This window comes from Gekko japonicus, unplaced genomic scaffold, assembly GCF_001447785.1.
Source record: "Gekko japonicus isolate JY-2015 unplaced genomic scaffold, Gekko_japonicus_V1.1 scaffold568, whole genome shotgun sequence".
In the NCBI taxonomy this organism is placed as follows: domain Eukaryota; kingdom Metazoa; phylum Chordata; class Lepidosauria; order Squamata; family Gekkonidae; genus Gekko; species Gekko japonicus.
Genome location: NW_015169190.1, coordinates 862055 through 884345, shown reverse-complemented (window position 1 = coordinate 884345; position 22291 = coordinate 862055). Strand labels below are relative to the sequence as shown.

The 22291-nt window shown below is 47.8% G+C and overlaps 1 protein-coding gene across 1 annotated transcript in view; it reads right to left on the bottom strand.

Moving 5' to 3' along the window:
* Positions 1–5672: 5672 nt before the first annotated feature.
* The window catches only part of CCDC67 (coiled-coil domain containing 67), an 88620-nt gene continuing 72001 nt past the window's right edge, over positions 5673–22291 (bottom strand). Inside the window, exons 10-11 of the mRNA XM_015416229.1 lie at positions 10273–10561; positions 5673–5866 (exon numbers count right to left, since the gene is read on the bottom strand). Coding sequence (XP_015271715.1) covers positions 5693–5866; positions 10273–10561 — 463 coding nt within the window. The 3' untranslated portion in view covers positions 5673–5692. The remainder of the gene's footprint in view (positions 5867–10272; positions 10562–22291) is intronic.

Below are 22291 nucleotides of genomic sequence, written 5' to 3'. Positions count from 1 at the left end.
CATATGCATAACAATTGGGGCCATCACTGATAAAGCCCTACTCTGCATAACTTCCCCCCCCAAACTCTCTTATCTGAGGTACCCAGATTTGGCACCAGTGGATGTTCTTAGTTTACAGTCAACCTCATATGAGCAGAGAACAGATCAAATACCCGTCCAGTTTCGGGGCCTTAAGCACTTTAGGAGCCAGATAACATTTTCTGAAGTGCTCACAAATTATTCATCGTGTTGAACATTTTGCTCGAAACCCCCCCCCCATCTTTAGTACATGAGAATAAAAGCTTTCTGGTTTTCTTTCCTCTCCCTGACCCCTTTGAATGTTGGATCCTAATGAAATTTAACTGAAATCTGGCCTTCTGGGAATCACTGGTAATTGACTGAAAGGGTTCCTCAATTTCTCTGCTTAGCTCACCAAAAATTCCCAGCTGTGCCTGGCCTCCGTAATGCCCCCCCCTCCTGTTCTTCTTCAGTGATTCCTAATTACTTCCCGGAGTCTTCCCTTGTGTGGGTCTTTGATGTCCTCGTTTGTGCAGTTCAATTTGTACAAAACTAAGCTGAGCTGAAACTTTGCCGATATGCATACGAAACTTGGCGTACACTGGCAAAATTCTTAAGTGCTGATTATTTTTTTTAAAAAAAACTTTTAGTAAAAACCTGCTTGCTTGATGTTGCTTTGAGGCAGAGGCCTTCATATGCTCCCCCCCTTTCCTGAGCATTGTGAAAAAAACTAAGATAACAGTAATTGTATTTACATTGGGTTGAGTCCAATGAGCATAAGTGAAGGTTTGCCTGTTGAATTCTGCTTCTGGAAAGGAGTTTTCCTGCCCTCCTCTGTCTTATGCAGCCCCCCCCCCATCCCACCAAAAGGTGCTCCAACAGCGTGGGAGTTCAGTGCAGGGAACTTGCAGCTCATGTAGGAGATCTGTGGAACTCGTGGACCTATTCTTGTAGGAGCTGAAGAACACCTTTCCTCTTATATCTCTTCAATGAAAAGGGCTAGAGACTTGCTTTAAAAACAATGAAAGCTGGGAATTCAGAGGAACCTGTAGATTGTGGCACAAGGTCGCTGTAATGTTCTTGTGCCACAGAGCAACGGCAGCAGCCAGTTAAAAACCAATCCCTCACAAAGCCATTTGTGGCATAGTGAGTGAAAAATTCAGCAAAAAATGGTGGCCGACTGAGGAAAGCGCGCACAAAACTCCTGTGTGAACGCTCCATTGCAAAGGTGGATGCCTCTGCATTTGCGGCAGTGATGACAGGGAAACAAAGAGACCTCACCATGTGGGAGCAGCCTGTCAGCAAGCTGCCAAATTTCTTTTCAGTTGATTGTCCCATGTATGCGCTTGCTTGCTTTCATTTTCATATGTAGACCTGTTGATGCGCTTAATTGCTTAGCTGCTGGAACGTCTATATCTCTCAAGGCCACAGGTGGTTGCTGCTGGATAGTTGCTTGGGTGATCTCACGGAGGGCCATGGGGAGGAGATATGTTATGCCGCCTAGAAGCATTTGCTCCCAGGCCCGATGGCGCGCGGGGGAAGTTCCGCAATTGGGCCTCAGCTGTTTGAATGTACTATAACCTGTCATGCTCGTTGCATCCCCCCTCATTCCTAACAGTGATCCTGTTGCATCCCCCCTCATTCCTAACAGTGATCCTATAGCTTCAAATAAAGTAAAACCTTTCTGCAAGAGTGTACTTCATTGATGCTGGGGGGGAGCCTGACACAGCCAAAGTCACCTTTGGATCCAACCCATTACACTTTTGCTAAATGTTTAAAGACCTTCACGTACGTGGACTTAGGAAGCTGCCTCCTACCATGTCGGGCCATCGATCCGTTTAACCCAGTACCGTCTATTCTGCTTAATGTTTGCTGTCCGTGGTCCCAAGGTGGAGATTTTCTCCCAGCCCTGCGACCTCCTGTCCTTTGAGACGCCAAGGGCTGGAACCTGGAACCTCCCTTCATGCAAACGATGTATACTAACAGTGCACATGAGCCCCTGTCATTAGTATCACAGTAACCTTACCACTTGAGTCTCCGTTACATTCCGTTTCTGATTGGGCTTCTGGATTCCAGCTGTGGGCAATGTTGGGGAGGGGAGGGGGATGTGTAGGAGTCTGGGGACACCGGGGGCGGGGAGGTGGAGGTTTGTACCTCTGGGCACAGTGCTTGTGAGTTTTATCCACAGGACTTTTGCAGTGATATCCCTAAGAGGAGTGTGGTCACTCTTGCCAGCCGAGCTGCTGCTTGTGCAGAAGTCTCTAAATACTAGTCTTCGCTAGCTGATTTAGACAGATGGCGTTCTTGCCCAAAGTTATTTGCCTTGAAGAGCAGTGGAAAGGTTGACCCGGTGATCCGGGCAGGGCTTTCTCTGTGGGCAACAGAACAAAGTTTGAGTCCAGTGGCACCTTTGGGACCAACAAAGTGTTATTCTGGCTCTAAGCTGTCATGTGCAGGCACACTTCTTCAGGTGCATTGAAACAGAGGTGACCGACCATTACATATGGGTAGAGGTTGGGAAGGGTGTTGCCAAGAAGGGCTAATAAGAGTCAAGATGCATAAGGAACTGAGCAATAAATATAGCTGGGTGGTGGTGGTTTCCACTGTATCAATGTATTGCAGGTATAAGAGAGGTGTGAGTGGGTAGGTGTTTAGGACCTAGAAGTCTGTATCAATGTATTGCAGGTATAAGAGAGGTGTGAGTGGGTAGGCGTTAAGGACCTAGAAGCCTTTTCCCACCGCCTGCGCCTGAAGGAGTACTTTCAACATACATACATTGATGACATCTTTATTGTCTGGACACACGGTAAAGAAGCCCTGGACAAATTCCACCAGGCATTCAACAACTTTCACCCCACTGTCAACCTGACAACGAACCAATCTATGCAAGAAATACATTTTCTGGACACGACTGTAAAAATACAGGATGGATACATAGACACCAACTCATACTCGAAACCTAAAGGTAAAGGTTTCCCTTTCTCGAAAGCCAGTCGAATCCGACTCTAGGGGGTGGTACTCATCTCCGTTTCCAAGCCAAAGAGCCAGCGCTGTCCAAAGACTTTTCTGTGGTCATGTGGCCGGCATGACTAGACGCCGAGGTGCACGAAACACTGCTAACTTCCCACCGAAGTGGTACCTATTTATCTACTTGCAATTTCTTGCTTTTGAGCTGCTAGGTTGGCAGGAGCTGGGGCCAGAGATGGGAGCTCACTCCATCACGTGGCACTAGGGTCTCGAACTGCCGAGCTACAGACCTTCCAGTCTGCAGCTCAGCATCTTAACCTCTGAGCCACCGACCAAAAAACATACCTACATGCCTCTACCTACCATCCTTAACAAAGCCAGAATGGTACCCAGAGAAAACCTGTTGCAAGACAGGCCCAAAAGAGACAATAACAAAACACCACTAGTGGTCACACATGGCTCTCCGCTCAAAACAGTTCAATGCACCATCAGTGACTGACAATCTCTACTGGATGACATTTCTCTTTCACAAGTACTTTTCTTGCCCACAGACAGCCACCCAATCTTAAACAATTCCTCACCTACAGTAATACAACATATAATTTGACATGGACACTGGAACCAGATGTTACAATAAACCCAGATGCCAACTTGCTGCCACATACGCCCAGGTAACACAATCAATGGACCTAAGAACATCAAAGACACCATCTCAGGCTCATTCACTTGCTCGTCTTCTAACATTGTATATGCCATTAAATGCCAACAATGCCCTTCAGTTCTCTACATAGGGCAAACAGGTCAAACCCTATGCCAAAGGATAAATGGACACAAAACTGAGAAACCTGTAGGAGAGCACTTCAACCTTCCAGGACATTCAGTGGGAGACCTCAAAGTAGCTATTTTATTGCAAAGGAATTTCAGAAACAGGCTAGAATGGGAGACTGCTGAGTTACAAGTTATTATAACACTCAGGACAATGGAACCCCCAGGGCTTAACAGAGATATTGGTTTCTTTTCTCACTACACATGCTAACGTCATTCAGTTCTCACATCTGTTTGTAAACTCTTTTATTATGCTGTATGCTAATTTGCTGCTGTTCACAGGTCTTACCAATTGCCTTCATCCAGTCTTAGCTATATTTATTCCTCAGTTCCTTATGCATCTTGACTCTAATTAGCCCTTCCTACCACCACCCTCCCCACCCTCTACCTATATGTAATGGCTGGTGACTTCCATTGTCTTCAATGTATCTGAAGAAGAGTGCATGCGCACGAAAGCTTATCGCTAGAATAAAACTATATTGGTCTTAAAGGTGCCACTGGACTCAAACTTTGTTTTGCAGCTTCAGACCAACATGGCTACCCACCTGAATCTATCTGTTGGTAGGTCCAAGAGCTCTTTACGCAAAGTACATTTGGCAATTGTTATTAAAAGTATATGGCTGTACATGGTATTGGAGTTTTTTAAGCAGGTCAGTATCATCCTTCAAATATAAATTTTCCTTTAAAAAAATAATCACCTCTTGGAGGTGGTGGGGTTGCCAACCTCCAGGTGGTGGCAGGAGATCTCCCACTATTACAACTGATCTCCAGGTGACAGAGGTCAGTTCCCCTGAAGAAAATGGGAGCTTTGGAAGGTGGATTCTATGGCATTGTGCCCCAATGAAGTCCCTCCCCTCCCCAAACCGGGTTTGATTCCCCACTCCTCCACATTGTGGAGATATGGGTTTTCATGTCCCCCCTCTCCCAGGGCAACTTAACTGGTCCCTTTGTTCTGCTGGAAAGAGTCCTGGATACATAAAATGTTTTGTAGTATCTGCATATTTACAAATGTACAAATAATGGGCTCCCTGGGTCCTTCAAGTGAGGGAAACGGCACAGGGTGAAAGACTTAGCTCCCTCTTTCTCCTCATGCTGTCCTTCCAACCAGAATCGGGCTCCTGTACCTGGTAATTGTATTTCAAACATTGCTGGGTGCTCCGACCACCCCACCCCCCGCTTCTCACCTGGTTGGACCTCAGTTAAATGCCCTCCTGTTTTGCCACATGAGGTCCAAATATTGGCAACTGAGGAAAAGGGAGAGAGACAGAGAAGACGACAACATGCTGCCATGTTTGGGAACAGATGTGGAAAATCCAGCTTTGAATCCTTGGATCTGCAACTGGATAGCCTTTTCTAAGTCACTGTCTTTTAACCTTACCTACCTTTCAGGTTGACGGGACAGTAAAGTAGCTCTGAGACCTTAGGAGAGAGAGACCCAGGTAACCTGTGAATAAAGCACTGGTTTATACTTGCATTTTGGTCTCTCGGCATGGTTGTAGAAATGGAGAGAAAAGAACCCCAGGTGAGGAATGGCAGGTCTGGGGCCCCCTGAACATTCAACTTCGTACCAAGGTCTTTTGTTTTATTCTAGAATCTGCTACAACGGCAGGGGTTTCCCGAACAAGGCACGCTTTAAATATGAGCACAATATATGGATATGCAGTATGCATTTAAGAAGTTTTCATATTTAATTTCCAGGGATTTTTTAAAAGACCTCATAAGCTCTGCAATACACAATATTCACGTTGAGATAAAATCGGCAGGCAAACTATATACAGAATCTCACATTCTTTGTCTGGTGGGTAAATCTTTTTTTGGTTTTTTTTTTAATGGTAGAGCGGAAGATTGGCGTTGGGATTGTAACTACATCTCAGAATGTATTTTTCTCCACCACCACCCAGGCTCATCTTTGCCAGCTTTGCTTGAGACCGGCGTATTTCTTTAGGGTGTCCTCTGACTGCCTTTGCAGCTCCTCGATGTGCACGTTTAAAACCTTTTCGAAGTCTCTCGCTCGCTTCTCCTCCTCTTGGAGGAACTTCTCCATCGCGGTGGCAGGAAACGAGGTCTCCGGGGAAGGCTGAGCGATACAAAAGGATTGGCACAATTAGGACGGGCGCAATTATGGCACCGGCAATATTCCGCTGGCGGAAGGAACTTTTTGTTTGTATATGCATTCTCTAGCTAGTTCCCCTTGCCAAGGGCTTTATACCCGGCTGGCGTGCGTCCAGATCTATACTGGAACATTAGCTCAAAGAAATACAGCTAGTCATAAGAACATAAGAGATGCCAATGTTGGATCAGGCCAAAGGCCCATCCACTCCAACACTCTGTATCACACAGTGGCCAGAAATACCAGGTGCCATCAGGAGGTCCACCAGTGGGGCCAGGACATTAGAAGCCCTCCCACTGTTGACCCCCCCCCCAAGCACCAAGATGACAGAGCATCACTTGTCCCAGAGCACCTATCTATACCTTGTGGCTAATAGCCACTGATGGACCTCTGCTCCATATGCTTATCTAATTCCCTTTTGAAGCCGTCCATGCTTGTAGCCGCCACCACTTCCTGTGGCAGTGAATTCCAAGTGTTAATCACTCTTTAGGTGAAGAAGTACTTCCTTTTATCCGTTCTAACCCAACCGCTCAGCAATTTCATGGAGTGACCACGAGTTCTTGTATTGTGAAATATAGTCACTGTGTTTGAGCAGGTCTACAATTTAATGGCAAGGACGACAAATGGTTTGACACTGAAACTTAAGGCCGATCCCCATTTGTCTGATTTCCGCCCCCTTCCATCTCACGCTTCCACTAAGGAAGTCAGGGTGGTGGACCTGGCCCTCTCATCCTCTCAACAGCCCTGTTGAAGTAGGCTGGGCTGAGAGAGGGAGAAAGTGACCAGCCCAATGTCACTGGGTGAGCTTCGTGGACAGTTGGGGGTTTCAACCAGAGTCTCTCTGGTCCTAGGCTAACACTCACATCTACATGTTAAGACATGGTTTGTGTGATTCTTAGCAGCCTGACCAGCCCCATCTTGTCAGAGCTTGGGAACGAAGCAGCGTTGGTCGTGGCCGGTACTTGGATGGGAAACCACCGAGGAAGACTGGGGATGCAATTTAGAGGCAGGTAATGGAAAACCTTATCAGTGCAACAAACATGAAATTAAGCAAACTCCGAAGCACGATGGAAGGCAGGAGGGCCTGGCGTGATGTTGTCCATGAGGTCACGAAGAGTCGGACTCGACTGTGCGACTGTACAACAACAACAACGGAAAACCACCTTTGGTCATCTCTTGCCTCGGAAACCCCATGGTCCTGGGGTTGCCATGAGTTGGCATGCTACTTTTTCTACTATTATGGATTGTCACAGTCAGATATTTGACTGGTAGATGGTGTTCTGCAATTTAAGATCTAGCCAAGTTCTAGGGAATTGCAGATGTATCTTCACAGGATTCTTGCTGTTCCGAGCAACACTGTCTTCTGGAGCGGAGCTGGTGTTATTTGGTCAATGCCCAGAATGTCCAGGTGTTTATTGAGACTTCTAGGCACTCCTCCAATGACAACTGGCACAACGGCAAAGTTCTTCTTCCAGAGGCACTCCCAGTGTTCCCTCTAAGCTGAGTTAGTGTGAGCTAGCTCACAGTTTTTTAGCCTCCAGCTCACAGATTTTTGTCTTCGCTCAGGAAGGAAGGCTCCAGAGCAAACTAATTTACGCAGTAACCAAACTGCTTGCTCACAACTTTAATGCCAGGAGCTCACAAAGTAGAATTTTTGCTCACAAGACTCCACAGCTTAGAGGGAACATTGGCTCTAACTCTATTCATGGGTCTTGGTATTTTATGATCTTCTCCTGTTCTTTATTTTCTATTTTCTCCTGGGATTGCAGTGTCAATGATCCAAACCCTGTTTATCATCCCCCCCCCCCCACAATTGTGATATCAGGGGTGTTACACTCCAGGTGTTTATCTTTTTGCAGTCGGAAGTCCCAAAGAACCTTTGTTTTATGATTCTCCATGACCTTGTTTGAGCTCCCATGAATTTCTGGCTGATGGTAAGCCATACCACTTGCAAATATTTACTTCTTCATCCAAAGAGTGATTAACTCATGGAATTCACTGCCACAGGAGGTGGTGGCAGCTACAAGCATGGACGGCTTCAGGAGGGAATTGGATAAACATATGGAGCAGAGGTCCATCAGTGGCTATTAGCCATAATGTATAGATAGGAACTCTCGGTCTGGGGCAAGTGATGCTCTGTATTCGTGGTGCTGGGGGGGGGGCAACAGTGTGAGGGCTTCTAGTGTCCTGGCCCCACTGGTGGACCTCCCAATGGCACCTGTTATTTTTGGCCACCGTATGACAGAGTGTTGGACTGGATGGGCCATTGGCCTGATCCAACATTGGCTTCTCTTATGTTCTTATGTATTCCAGCGCAATATAGCTGCAACTCTATTGTGACATTTTTATAGTCAATTTGAGCAATTTTACTGTCGATTATCAGTATTACTATTATTAGATTCTTAATCTGGAAAAATAATAATGTTGTATTTATGGGTGGCTTCTTTATTTTACTCTTCCAAGAGACTTGAAACTAAGTGCTGGTTGATCTATCCATGCCAATCAGCTCGTGGCAGAGCACTGAGTGATGGGTTGCACGCATATGGATGAGCCATTATAGATTAATCACCACAAGCAGGTTTACGTATCAGCCGATGTCAGCTCCAACACACAATATTCTTCAGGAGAGCGAGTTTGCACATTCTGCAGAGAGCCAGCCAGTGCCAGGTAACAAAGTGAGAAGAGATTTGAGTGATATAAACATAGGTGTGAAAGAGTTCCTGGATGGTAGAATGCCTCCCTATTACAGAAACACCTTGGCACTGACATTGCCTCAAAGCAAACAAGTTCACACCCCGTCAGTTACTGGAAGTGATACGCAGTCCTTGATTTCGACCAAGCCGTGTCAGCTCTGATCTAGCGGGTAACTAAGGAACAACAGGAACGGTGTGCCTGGCTGGGACAGATGTTCCATGTGTGCAGTGCCACGTAAAGGGAGAAGGGATAGATGCACAGGTCCATTTGTCATGCGCCAAGGGACTGGGTCACCACCATCTATAGGGGGTGGTGACTCGGTGGGCTAGCGCATAAGATACACCTTCCCTTCATCTCCGGATATGGATGGGGAGAGAGGTTTATCTCCTGCCTGGATCTGCTGCACAGAGTGATTTCCTGTACAGTTCTAGTCGCCTCCAGCCCCTCTGATCTATACTTGTTCCACCCTAAAATGCAAAAGATGTACTAGCTTCAAGTAAAATCTGGAAGGAAAAGCCATCTCTGCTTCTCTGTTTCACCAAATTTGATAGAGACAAGGGGGAAATACGGAGCACCCTACGAAGTACTGTGCCCTTTGATCCAGGATCCAGATTTTCGTCTTGGCTAAAGCTTTAGTGGATTAGTGTACCAGCAGGGCTCTTTTTGTAGAAAAAGCCCAGCAGGAACTCATTAGCATAATAGGCCACACCCAACAGCAGGAACTCATTAGCATATTAGGCCACACCCCTGCCAGCACAGCTCATTAGCACATTAGGCCGTACCCCCATGTTACCAGAAGTGTGGTCATCCAGCCACACCCACTTTTTGCTTCTTATTCTGTTTACCTTGTTTGCTGTCAAAACCCAGGGCCTTTTTTTGTAGCAGGAACTCCTTTGCATGTTAGGCCACACACCCCTAATGTAGCCAATCCTAATGAGTTTCTGCTGTTGGGTGTGGCCTATTATGCTAATGCGTTCCTGCTGGGCGTGGCCAACTTGGGAGCCAGCCGGAACTCCGTTCCTGTGTGTTCCTGCCCAAAAATAGCCCTGTACCAGTATAATTAATGACATCTTATGAGCTACATCTTGTGCATAAATTCAAATACTGTCAATATATTCGGCCGTGTTAGTCCTTTGGTTTTTATTGTGGGACAGTTCGGCAGCAGAAGTCTTGCGTTGTGACTGCGGCTCTTAAGTGAGGGTGGGTTGTAGGGAGGAAATTGGCATGAAATGGGTGAAACAGTAGCCATAGTTTGGCTTGTAGACTGGGGTTCCCAACCTTTTCCAACCCATGGGCACATTTGGAATTCTGATGATGCAGTGGGCATGGCCACAAAATGGCTGCTGCTGGAGCCGGCCACAAAAATGGCTGCCACGGCTGAACTTCAGTCACACAGTGAAGATCGTGGTGCTGTGGTGGTGGCTGCTGCCAGAGTGATATAATTAAAAACCTGCAAAGCCAATCAAATCTCCAGGCTCAATCAGAAGCCTTGCTGGGCGAATTCCCTACCTGGCACCGCCCACTTTCTCAAAAGACTTGGCGGGCGGCAGAAAAGGTGTCGGCAGGCGCCGTGGCTCCCGCGGGCACCATGCTGGGGGCTCCTGTCATAGACTAAGTTTTGAGAATGTGATTTAAAAACCACCCCCGCCACTACCACAAAGTCAATAGTTACTACTGACCATCTGGCTTTCTTCTATAACACGAAGATGGCCGAGCGACGTATCAGACTGATTTCTTTCAGGAAGGTAACTGCAGTAATATGCAGGATATCTCTCTGGTGGCGATCGAGATCTGCCGTCTGCTGTAGGTTCACGATCTCTGCATGGTTTTGGAGGAGGCAGGTTTGCAGGGCTTTCGATACCGACAATATCCCCCTGGCCCTGCCAGGCAAGAATTTGGGTTCTGCAGCCGCCAAAGGCTTCGTAAGTTGCAGACTGTGGCGTCCCTTCCCTTTCATTCTGCACTGGCCTGAAAGATCAGCACAAAGGGTTTCGCATTACAAGCTTCTGAAGGCCAGCCAAGACTTCATGAGATATCACTTTTGTGCAAAAATATTCTGTTCCAAATTTGCCTGCAGACTTCTTTAAGCGACATGCCATTTTATTTTATTTCTTTGATGAAATAAGCATTTCTAGCCCGCCTTTCCTCTTAGGAGACTAAGGTGACTAACAGCAGATCCAGAAAGCATCACACAACACTGTCAACTGAATGTTATACAGAAAGGTAACAGAAACACTTTCTGAAGGGGGGAATGTAACAGGTACTGTGTGGGGGCTGCCCTTGAAGACAACCCAGGCGCTTCCGCAAGTTCAAAACACAGCTTCTCGTTTGGTGACAGGGAAGGGCGGCTTACCTCTTGCTGCCCCACTTCTAAAACAGCTTCCCCGGCTTCCTATTTTATTTCCGGAATCAATTCAGGGTATTTGCGGTTCCTTTTACAACCTGGGAACATTGCTCCCGGTATGAGCCCACATGCCAAGTGCACTCCGCACATCAAAAGAAAAAGCGCCTCCCTTGCATTTCACCTAATTCTCCCACAACTGAAAATATGAGGATTTCATCTTTGCTGACTTTTAGAAGGTTTGGAAAGACATTTTTCTAGAATCGCCAGCTCTGGGTTGGAAAATACCTGGAGACTTTGGGGGTGGAGAGGGCGGGGTCTGGGGAGGGGAGGGGCCTCAGCATGGTACAAGGCCACAGAGTCCACCCTCCAAAGCGGCCATTTCCTCCAGGGGAACTGATCTCTGTCAGCTGGAGATCAGTTGTAAAAGCGGGAGATCCCCAGGCCCCACCTGGAGGCTGGCAACCCTACAATAGTCCAGCCTGGAGGTCACAGAAACTCGGAACAATAAAGCAAGGCCATCCCTGTCCAGGACAGTTGATAACCTATGTTTGAAGGATCATCTCCTTCCATAGGTCCCTGTGCGCCAACTGCACATGAACACGTGAAACTGCCTTATGTTGAATCAGACTCTTGGTCCATCAAAGTCAGTATTGTCTACTCAGGCTGGCAGCAGCTCTCCAAAGTCTCAGGCGGAAGAGGTCTTGCACATCACCAGATGTTTTAACTGGAGATGCTGGGGATTGAACCTGGGACCTTCTGCAGGCCAAGCAGATGCTCTACCAGTGAGCCACAGCCCTCCCCCCCCAAACAACTACAGTTGTCATGCAGCCATCTGTTGGGTGTCCCACCACTGAGGGTGGCCCATCTGGCATCGACCAGAGCCTGGCCCTTTCCCATCGTGGCTCCAGCTCTGTGCAGTGGGCTCCCTGAAGTGAGGGGCCCCCTCTTTGGACATCTCCAGGAGGCCCTGCAAGGCCTGCCTGCTTGCCAGGGCATTTGAGGGGGTCTGAATTGCAGGCATCTTTTTTTTGGTGGGGGGAGGAAGATTTGGGGTTGGCTATTTCTCTCATGGGGGCTTGCGTGGTTCGATGAGGCTGTGGGCTATGCCGTGGAGGGCCACCCAGGACGCACAGGCCACAGCAGAGAACTCAGACCAAGTGTGATCCACTGGAGAAGGAAATGGCAACCCACTCCAGTATCTTTGCCAAGAAAACCCCATGGACAGTATCAAAAGGCTACAAGATATGACGCCGGAAGATGAGCCCCACAGGTCAGAAGGTGTCCAATACGCTACTGGGGAAGAGCAGAGGGCAAGTACAAGTAACCCTAGAAAGAGTGAAGCGGCTGGGCCAAAGCCGAAAGGATGCTCAGCTATGGATGTGTCTGATGGTGAAAGGAAGGTCTGATGCTGCAAAGAACAATACTATCGATGCAACAAACATGAAGTATCGATGCAACAAACATGCATTAATCTTTACTGGTTTTTAATTGTTGTAAGCCACCCTGAGCCGCTTCGGTGGGAGGGCGGGATAAAAATCTAATAAATAAATAAATAAATAAATATAAGTTGAGCAAACTCCGGAGGATGACAGAGGACAGGAGGGCCTGGCATGATGTGGTCCAGGGGGTTGACTGTGCGACTGAACAACAACAACAAAAAAAATTTTATTTTTGGTTTGAACGGGAAACATTTTTCAATATTACGGCAAGCCACACTGAACCACACGGAAAGGCGAGATAGAAATGTTTTAATAAATACATAAATAAGAATTCAAAGCAGCTTAAAAAATGGTCTTGACCGCTGCTGCAATCTGTTTTTCTAACGGGGGGGGGGGGCTAGTAGTAACTTCATGCCAACAAGTGCAGGCAAACCAGACTCCGCCAAGGCAGCTCCGTGTTCCCTGATGCGACACTTGTAACTTGTCTGGATGAAGATCTGTCTTGTTCCCCATCATCCGCTTGACCGCTTATTCAAAGAAATATGGAGCTGAGTTGTCGTCAGTATATCGACAGCACCCAACATCCAAGTGCGGGGCTTGTTGGGGAAATGGATGTGTATCCCAGGGAGCGTGTGGGTTTCCCTAAATTGCATCCCCTGGAAAGTTAGCGGGGTGTCTGTGTGAACCCTTTTTTCCATATGCATTGTGGTCTTGATCTTAATCGGGCACCGCACACACAAGAACTGAGGAACACCCACAAGTTGTGTCACTTGTTGTGACACAAGAGTGAGGACCCAGACCCAACCTGTGTGCTCCATAATGTGTGAAGAGGGGTTCAAATCATGGGTCCAACAGTCTAAGGCAACTTTATGTGTTTATGGGTTATGCAGGTCTAGGCTTAGACAGCCTTTCCATGACGACAGCAGCTCCACGCTTGTCAATTTTTCTGCTTTTTTAGTATTTATTTTGCTCATGAGACAATTAGTTGCTCTGTCTTCCCCTCCCCCATGTTACACTGTTGGCACAGAATCCAACAGGTTAATTGATTGATTATCATATGGCAGTGTGTGTCGTGTATTGTCAGGAGATCCTAAGATTGTCTGGCAGCCAGAAGTTCTAGTTATGCACCACTAGGTGGCGAGCTAGACTTGTTTTTAAGGCAAGAGACGTGTCGGAGGTGGTTTGCCACTGCCTGCCTCTGTGTTATGACCCTGTTATTCCTTGGCAGTCGCCCATCTGAATACTAGCCAGGGCTGACCCTGCTTAGCTTCCAAGATATGACTAGCCTGGGCTATCCAGGTCAGGGCTCCAAGAGGTTAGGGAAGGGGGACGTGTACAAGAACAGCAGGCTATGAATGATGTCTTCTCCAGGGGCCAAAATATGCTCAAGGACCCCAACTGGGTAGCTGCTCATGTTGGACTGTGTCAGGCTCCCAGTAAAACCACTCTTCAGCCAATATCACTTAAAAGCTTTATTGGAAAGATTTGGTTAACCGTAGAGATGAACGCCCTTGTTAGGACTGACTGGCAAGTCCAGAGCGGGAGATGGAAAGTAAAGGTGAGCGCCCACATTCCATGCATACGCCATACACACCAGCCCACTAATGGTTCTGATAGTTCCACAACTGACTAGCCATTCCCAAAGTCTTATCTTTGCCCAAGGTCATTCCTGTGTGAAAACCCAGTTGTTCCTTGGGGGCGGTTGCTTCAAGAAGTGTTACAAACATGGCACAGCCTTAAACTACAACAATCGCTCTTTCACACTCCCCCCCCCACGGAATCTCATGTCAGAGAGGGCATAAGATAGTAATTGAAGACAAGAAGCACTAGCATTAGTGATATATCAGCAATAAATCTCCCTGCATGCCCGAGTCTAACAGCCTGTGTCCTACCACTAAGCAACATTTGAAGACTTCCTTCAGCCAAAGGAGTCATCTTCCAAATCAGGTAGTTCTTCCTTCAACTTCCTCCAACCTAAGACAGGATACTTACTGCCCTTTATCATCCATGTACTAGGTTTGCAGACTTTCCTTTATCTTTAAAAATGCATCAGAAGCACAGCCTACTGGATCAAACTGAAGATCCACCTGGTCTTGTTTCATGCAAGGCTTTATCAAGAAGCTTGTGTGTGGGCTCTGAACGCTACTGCCTCCTCCCCTGTTGATAGCCCTCACTGCATGGTACGCAGGGGGACAGACTGCCTCTGTGCTTGGAGGCTCCTTTGAGCTATTTTGGCTAAGAGACATGAATTTGTTGTCATGAATTTGTTGTTGTTGTTCAGTCGCACAGTCAAGTCCGACTCTTCGCGACCCCATGGAACAGATCAAGCCAGGCCCTCCTGTCTTCCGCCGTCCTCTGAAGTTTGCTCAATTTCATGTTTGTTGCATCGATGACACTGTCTAACCATCTCATTCTTTGCCGTCCCCGTCTTTTTTGGCCTTCCATCTTTCCCAGCATCAGGGTCTTCTCCAGTGAGTGCTCCCTTCTCATTTGGTGGCCAAAGTATTTGAGCTTCAGCTTTAGTATCTGGCCTTCCAGGGAACAGTCAAGGTTGATTTCTTTTAGGATTGACTGATTTGATCTCCTTGCAGTCCAAGGGACTCTCAAGAGTCTTCTCCAGCACCATAGTTCAAAAGAATCTATTCTTCGGCGCTCGGCCTTCCTTATAGTCCAACTCTCGCAGCCATATATTACTACTGGGAATACCATTGCTTTGACCATGCGGAGTTTTGTTTGCAGGGTGATGTCTCTACTTTTTATCATGCTGTTTAGGTTTGCAATCGCTTTCCTTCCCAGGAGCAGGCGTCTTTTAATTTCATGGCTGCAATCACCATCTGCAATGATCTGGGATCCCAGGAACGTGAAGTCTGTCACTACTTTCATGACTTCCCCTTCTATTTGTCAAGAAGTGATGGGGCCGGATGTCATGATCTTAGTTTTTTTAATGTTGAGTTTCAAGCCAATTTTTGCACTCTCCTCTTTCACCCTGAGCAAGAGGCTCTTTAGGTCCTCTTCACTTCCTGCCATTAGAGTGGTATCGTCCACATATCTGAGGTTGTTGATCTTTTCCCCAGCAATCTTAATTCCGGTTTGTGATTCATCCAGGTCAGCATTTAGCATTTCGCATACAAATTAAATAAGCAAGGTGACGATATACATCCTTATTGTACTCCTTTTCCAATGCTAAACCAATCAGTTGTTCCATATCCAGTTCTAACTGTCGCTTCTTGACCCTTATACAGGTTTCTCAAGAGACATGTGAGGTGGTCTGGTACTCCCATCTCTTTAAGGACCTACCATAGTTTGTTGTGATCCACACAATCAAACGCTTTAGCATAGTCAATGAAGCAGAAGTAGATGTTTTTCTGGTACTCTCTTGCTTTCTCTATAATCCAGCGAATGTTGGCAATTTGACCTCTGGTTCCTCTACCTCTTCGAAACCCAGCTTGTACTTCTGGAAGTTCTCTACCCACGTACTGTTGTAGCCTAGCTTGTAGGATTTAGCCAGCTCTTTTCTTTGAAGTCAGCAGCCGTCACCACCACATGTGGTGGCAGAAAGTCCCACCCATGAGGCAACTTGGTACTGCATGAAGGAGGACCTTTTTTATGGTCCCCCCCATCCGCTTCATTAGCTGAAGACGAAACTGGATGGTGCCATGTCCCTGAGTCTGCCAAAGGTGCCATGTCCCTGAGTCTGCCATTTCAGAGTCTGTTCTACTTTTAGAAGGGTTTCCACCTCCAGGTTGGGAAACACCTGGAGATTTTGGGGGTGGAGGCTAAGGAGGGCAGGGCTTGGGGAGGGAAGGGACTTCAATGGGGTATAATGCCATAGAGCCCATCTCCCCAAGCAGCCATTTTCTCCAGGTGATCTGATCTCTGTTGCTTGGAGATCAGTGGTAATCCCAAGAGATCTCCAGCTACTTGGGTTGCCAGGTCTTCGCTGGCCACAAGCAGGGGGTAGGGTTGCCAGCTCCAGGTTGGGAAACTCCTGGATATTTGGGGGTGGAGCCTGGGGAGGACAGGGACCTCAGTGGGGTCTGATGCCACAGAGTCCACCCTCCAAAGTATCCATTTTCTCTTTTTTGTCTTTGATCTTGAAAGTGACGCCTTCTGGAAATAGCCATCTATAGCCAATTGAGTTTGTCTGAAAAGATTGACAGAAAAGATTGTCAGAAAAGATTGACTCTGTTCTGAAAGCTCAAGAATTCCTAAGGATTCAGCTGGGAAGATCAGAGGACGGGAAAAAAGAAGAGGACAGCAAGTCTAGTGGTGAGCTGGACTCGGGTTCTTCCGGAGAGGACTCTCTGACAGAGCAAGGGGCAGCTGCTCCAAAAAGTCCTTATAAGCTGCGGAAGGGACGAGGAAAGGAGAAGTGAAGGCTGAAGGACTCTGAATTTTGCCTTTGAGAACTCTGAAATGGGATGATTGGGGGTACTGTTTCTAGACAGTTAAATTTAAGATTTAAAGAAAAAGAAAAAGAAAAGTAATATAAATGTTTGACTCAGTTCATAATAATCTAAATGAAATGAAGATTTGTTGTAACTAAGCTAGTGAGGATCTCCTCTCTTGGGTTTTTAGTTAGTAGTGGGTTCTTTGCTTTATCCTATGTATGTAGTCCCCCTTCCCTTTTTTCTGTAGTAGTTTTGTAGTCTTACAAAAATAATAAAAAATCCCCTCCGGGGGCTCAAAACAAAAAACAAAGTATCCATTTTCTCCAGGGGGACTGATCTCTGTGCTCTGGAGATAAACTCTAATTCTGGGGAATCCCCAGGTCCCCCCTGGAGGCTGGCATCCCTACCAGCTACCCCCTGGATGTTAGTCAGCCCTAAGATGGGGACATAATATCATCTAGTTTGGCCCCCGAGAAACAGTCTTCAACTAGCTTAGCTACATTTTTCCTTGTGAATGCACGCTGCGTTTGGGAGCTTAGACATTTTAAAATTCTCACCAGCCACACAACTGGGAACAAACACAGGTGAAGTTCCGTGCATCTATTTGGGCTTTTCTCTCTCTCCCCCTCCCCCATGGGCAAACACTACCAAGTCTCTTGAACATAAATAGCACAAACGCATTAGCATGGCATCTGGAAATTGCCAATTATGAAAAAAAAAGCTTAAAGAAAAGAAGAACACCACATGTTTTCTATTTTTGCTATATCAAAGATATCCTTTTGCCCTTCATTCCTGGTATAATTGCCATGGAAACAGAACTGCAAATTAAAACCGAAAAAAACATGGTTCACGTTCACAATAAAATAAAACACACCCTGGAGTCAAGAATCCGATCGCAACAATAGGTTGGGTCCGTCTGCTGATGTTTGATAATATAGTGGTGCTTTGCTGGGAAAATGTTGGTGTCTTTTCGCTGAGGCATGAAGCTGAAACCAGCAACGTAAAAGCCTTGATTCTTTCGACTGTGTGGGAATGTGACTCAAACCTCACAAAACATACTTTTGGTTGGCATACCAGCATTTGTGGATGAACTCTAGTTGGTCCACAGACACTTGTTATCGATTTGCATTCATACATGCGCACTGGCATATGTGGTGGTTTTCGTTAGTTAAATATGAGTAAGGCCAGGGGTTCTTAACCTTTTTTGTGCCAGGGACCCCTTTGGCAGACTGGCGAAGCCTACGGACCCCTTCTCAGAATAATGTTTTTGAATGCATGAAATCAAATACGTAGGATTGCAAAGCAAAGGTAGACAGGAAGACTGCGATCATGTGTGATCTAGTGGTGGGTCTAATTAACTGCTGTTAATCTCAAAGTTGTGATGAGCAGAAACAATATTTCAAGATGCTTGCAACAACTGTCATGTGATATGAAAATATCAGTGATTTCTATTAGTGACAAAGTCACAGGGGGACTGCTGATACTTCTGTCGTCTACATTCATAATGGAAGGAAAAGCTGAACTGAGGGATTAGTGAAAATAAAAATGAATCCCCCCCCATCAATCAAAGTGGATGGACCCGTTGAAATCTATCCATGGACCCCTTGGTGGTCTGTAGACCCCAGGTTAAGAGGCTCTGGAGTAAGGGGTTTCTACGACACATATAGTTATGGGGTTGAATCCAGCTGGCTTATTGGCTCCATCTTAACGAATTGTCCTTCTTAGTGCACTTCCCACCCCACATGACATTTGTCTGTGGAGGACCCATGATCCCCAGCCAGTGAGGACCCCTTTGCCTGAGGCCTAGAATGGGCTTGTAGTAGGCCTCAAGACAGCCTTTCCCTCACACACAACTAGGGTTGCCAGGTCCCTACCTTTTGCCCGCAGGGGGCTCCAGGCTTCTCTCCTGAATCTTCTTGCATGTGCATGAGCATAGAGTTTTTGGCCGAACGCTAGAGCGTCCCCCCCCGCAACATGCCTAGCGTGATGACGTCACCTCCAGATGACGTCATTGTGCCGGGCATGTCGGGCGCTGCGGAGCTCTTTGGCCAGTTGGCTGGCAGGCAGATCAGGGTGCCCGAAATCGGGAGGAAACCCACCCCCATTGGGGGGACGGCAACTCTCGGCTATACACAACACAGCCCTTGAGCCTTACGGCAAATTTTCCTGCAGGCACACAATTCCCAGGCTCTTTCCAACCCTCAGGAGGGAAACATGTAAGCCAATTGCTCTTGAGGAGGCTCCTGAGAGAGCATATAAGACTAGGGTTTCCAGGTCCTCCTTGGCCACTGGCAGGGAATGGGGGGTGGGTGGCCAGATTCAGGTTGGGAAACTTCTGGAGATTTGGGGATGGAGCCTGGGGAGGACAGGGACAGCTCAGTGGAGTACAATACTAGAGAGTCCACCCTCCAAAGCATCCATTTTCTAGAGGGGAACTGATCTCTGTAGTCTGGAAATGAGCTGTAATTCTGGGGGGTTCCCAGGTCTTACCCGAAGGCCAGCATCCCTATCCAAGACCCTGCAGAGGGAGGGAGACAGTTTCCTTCCAGGAAGTAGGCAGTAGAGGCTGCTATCAAGGGGAGATGATCCCTCACCCACAGAGGGCGAGATGGACCTAAGGAACCAGGTACTGAAATCGAGTTAGAAGTCCAGTAAAGCAGTCACATTTGTGTTGCTTTTCAACCAGCTTCTTCCTTTGGAGTTTTGTCCTGAGCGTTTATAGCACACCCTGTGTTAATTCTTTATTTTCACAACTCTTTTCTTCTCTTTATTTATTTGATTAATAAGTATTTTCTGCTCTCTCTGCCTGGGTCGTTCACGTATGCCTGGAGTGAAGAGAAAGCTGCTCAGGGGAGTCTGCCCAGAGCACTCCCCCCCCGTCACATAGGGTTGCCAGTCTCCAGGTGGCCACTGGAGATCTCCCAAGATTACAACTACTCTCCAGGTGGCTCCGGGTTGGGGAATTTTGGGGGGTGGAGCCTGAGGAGGGCAGGGTTTGGGGCATAATGCCATTAGGGTTGCCAAGTCAATCTTCAGCCGGAGTGGGGGGCTCCCGGCTGGCATCCGGTGCGCACGCGCGCCGCATGCACGTCACCCAGAAGTGACATGATGACGGCAGGCACGCTGGGGGCGGGGCCATGGCCATACGAGAGAAAACCATAGAATTTTCCCTCGGATTGCCGTGGCCCCCAGCGTGCCCGCCATGGTCGCATCACTTCTGGGTGACGCGTACGTTGGGGTGAAGTTCCCCCTGGGAGCCCGATCTGGGGGCGGTGGGGAACGGGCCTCTGGGGCGGGGGTTTCCCCGCCCCCCGGGGGGACTTGGGAAGCCTAAATGCCATAGAGTCCAAGTTCCAAAGCAACCATTATCTCCAGGTGAACTGATCTCTGTTGCCTGCAGATCAGCTGCAATAGCAGGAGATCTCTAGCCACCACCCAGAGGTTGGCAACCATAGGGGACAGTTCCCCGGGAGAAGATGGCTGCTTTGGAAGGTGGCTTCTATGGCCAAATAACCCACTCAGGTCCCTCCCCTCCCTAAACTCCTCAGGCTCCATCCCCAAAACCTCGAGGAATTTGAGCTGGCCACCCCTTGAACCAGAATGGTGGCAATGGACCTCCCTGTTCCAGGGCGGAAGAAGGCAAAAGGGAAGGGGTGCGGAGGCCCCCCCGGAGGATGCCTTGGAAGGGGCGCACCATCTACAGCAAAACCCTGCACGGGCCCCACCTTCCTCGACGCCAATAGAAAAGCTGGTTGGATCCAACGCAAGGCTCTGACTGCCCTTCACAGTGTGCTGTTGAAACCAACTGCCAAAACCTCAGCAAACTCAACTGCTACAACAGCCATCCATGGAGAACCAATTGGGCTAACGGTCACCTTAGGAGGTCCCAACCAATGCTCCCTCCAAGCTGTGGAGTCTTGTGAGCAAAAATCCTCATTAAAGTTGTGGGCGATGTGTGAGCCGGAGGCTAAAAAACTGTGAACTAGCTCACACTAACTCCGCTTAGAGGGAACACTGGTCCCAACACACTGTCATTTTGTCAATTGAAATACTTGGCTTTTATTGGGGACCAGAGAGGAAGCAATCCAGGAAACAATGCCTCCTGACATCTCATCGTTTCTGCCTGCCCAGTGATTTGCCACAAGAGTTGCCTTCCAACTCTGTAATTCTATGATTTGGAGAAGATTGTTTCAGTTTTATTTATTTATTTATTTATTTTATTATCAGCGTGCCCGGCGTCATCACGTCACATCCGGGTGATGTGCATGCGGTGCGCGCGCGCTTCGCACGCACGCGCATGACTGGGACGCCGTCCGGGAGCCCCCCGCCACAGGAATAAACAGGTTTGGCAACCCTACCTTGTCTCCCCGCTGTATGTTCTGTCAATATGCCAGTAAAGGTTCTGATTGAAAATTGATTCTATGATTCTGTCAAGTTTTACAATCCTTAGACTGGAGAAGGGATAAGGAGTTCCCCTGGAGGCCCTGAAGCTCAGCGATCTTAGTCAACAATCAAAGGTGAGGCAATGCCAACGTGTGGGGCCTCCCTTTGAGAAGCATTCGGAAATCTCAATTGTTTTTTACAAATGTATTTGTTTGTAGTGTGCCTTCCTCACTGAGACTCAAGGCAGATCACACCGTGTCAGCCTACGCCATCGACAGGATGTGACATCTAATAAGCAACACAACTTGGAGCTGGGTTACAGAACTTGGAAACAAAGCAAGAAGTATTAGATGCGACATGTTAAACAGTGCAGAAAATGGCACTATGTAAGTAGGAGACAATGCAGGGGAGAGCGGGATAATACATACAGAGAACAGATAATAGAGACTATGCGCGGTAATATAGTCTGCGGTCCCGGTCCTGTTATGAAAGCACTGTCCTGAACCATTCCATTACAGTACAGCCCTATTAGTAAAGGTAAAGGTTCCCCTTGCTCGAAAGCCAGTCGAGTCTGACTCTAGGGTTGCGGTGCTCATCTCCGTTTCAAAGCCGAAGAGCCAGCGCTGTCTGAAGACGTTTCCGTGGTCATGTGGCCGGCATGACTAAACACCAAGGCCCACGGAACGCTGTTACCTTCCCACCGAAGTGGTACCTATTTATCTACCTGCAATTTCTTGCTTTCGAATTGCTAGGCTGGCAGGAGCTGGAACGAGAGGCGGGAGCTCACTCCGTCATGCGGCACACTTGGGTCTCGAACTGCTGAACTACCGACCTTCCACAGCCTGCAGTTCAGCGTCTTAACCACTTGAGCCACCGCAGCTCCTACAGCCCTATTACCTTTATAGAAATACCCTACCGAACAATTCTTTTTTACTCCATTTGCAGAATGACAGAAGCGGAGGAGCCTTCCTGACCTCCTCGGGCACTCCTTGTACAAAGGCAGTAACCTTTCAAATATCAGTGCCAGGAGGCAACAACGTGGGGAGGCCTTGCCGCCCGTGCCCCACTTGCAGGCCCCTAAGGTACTGGAAGAAGGACATGGGCTTTCAGTAGGGTTGCCAGCTCTGGGTTGGGAAATACC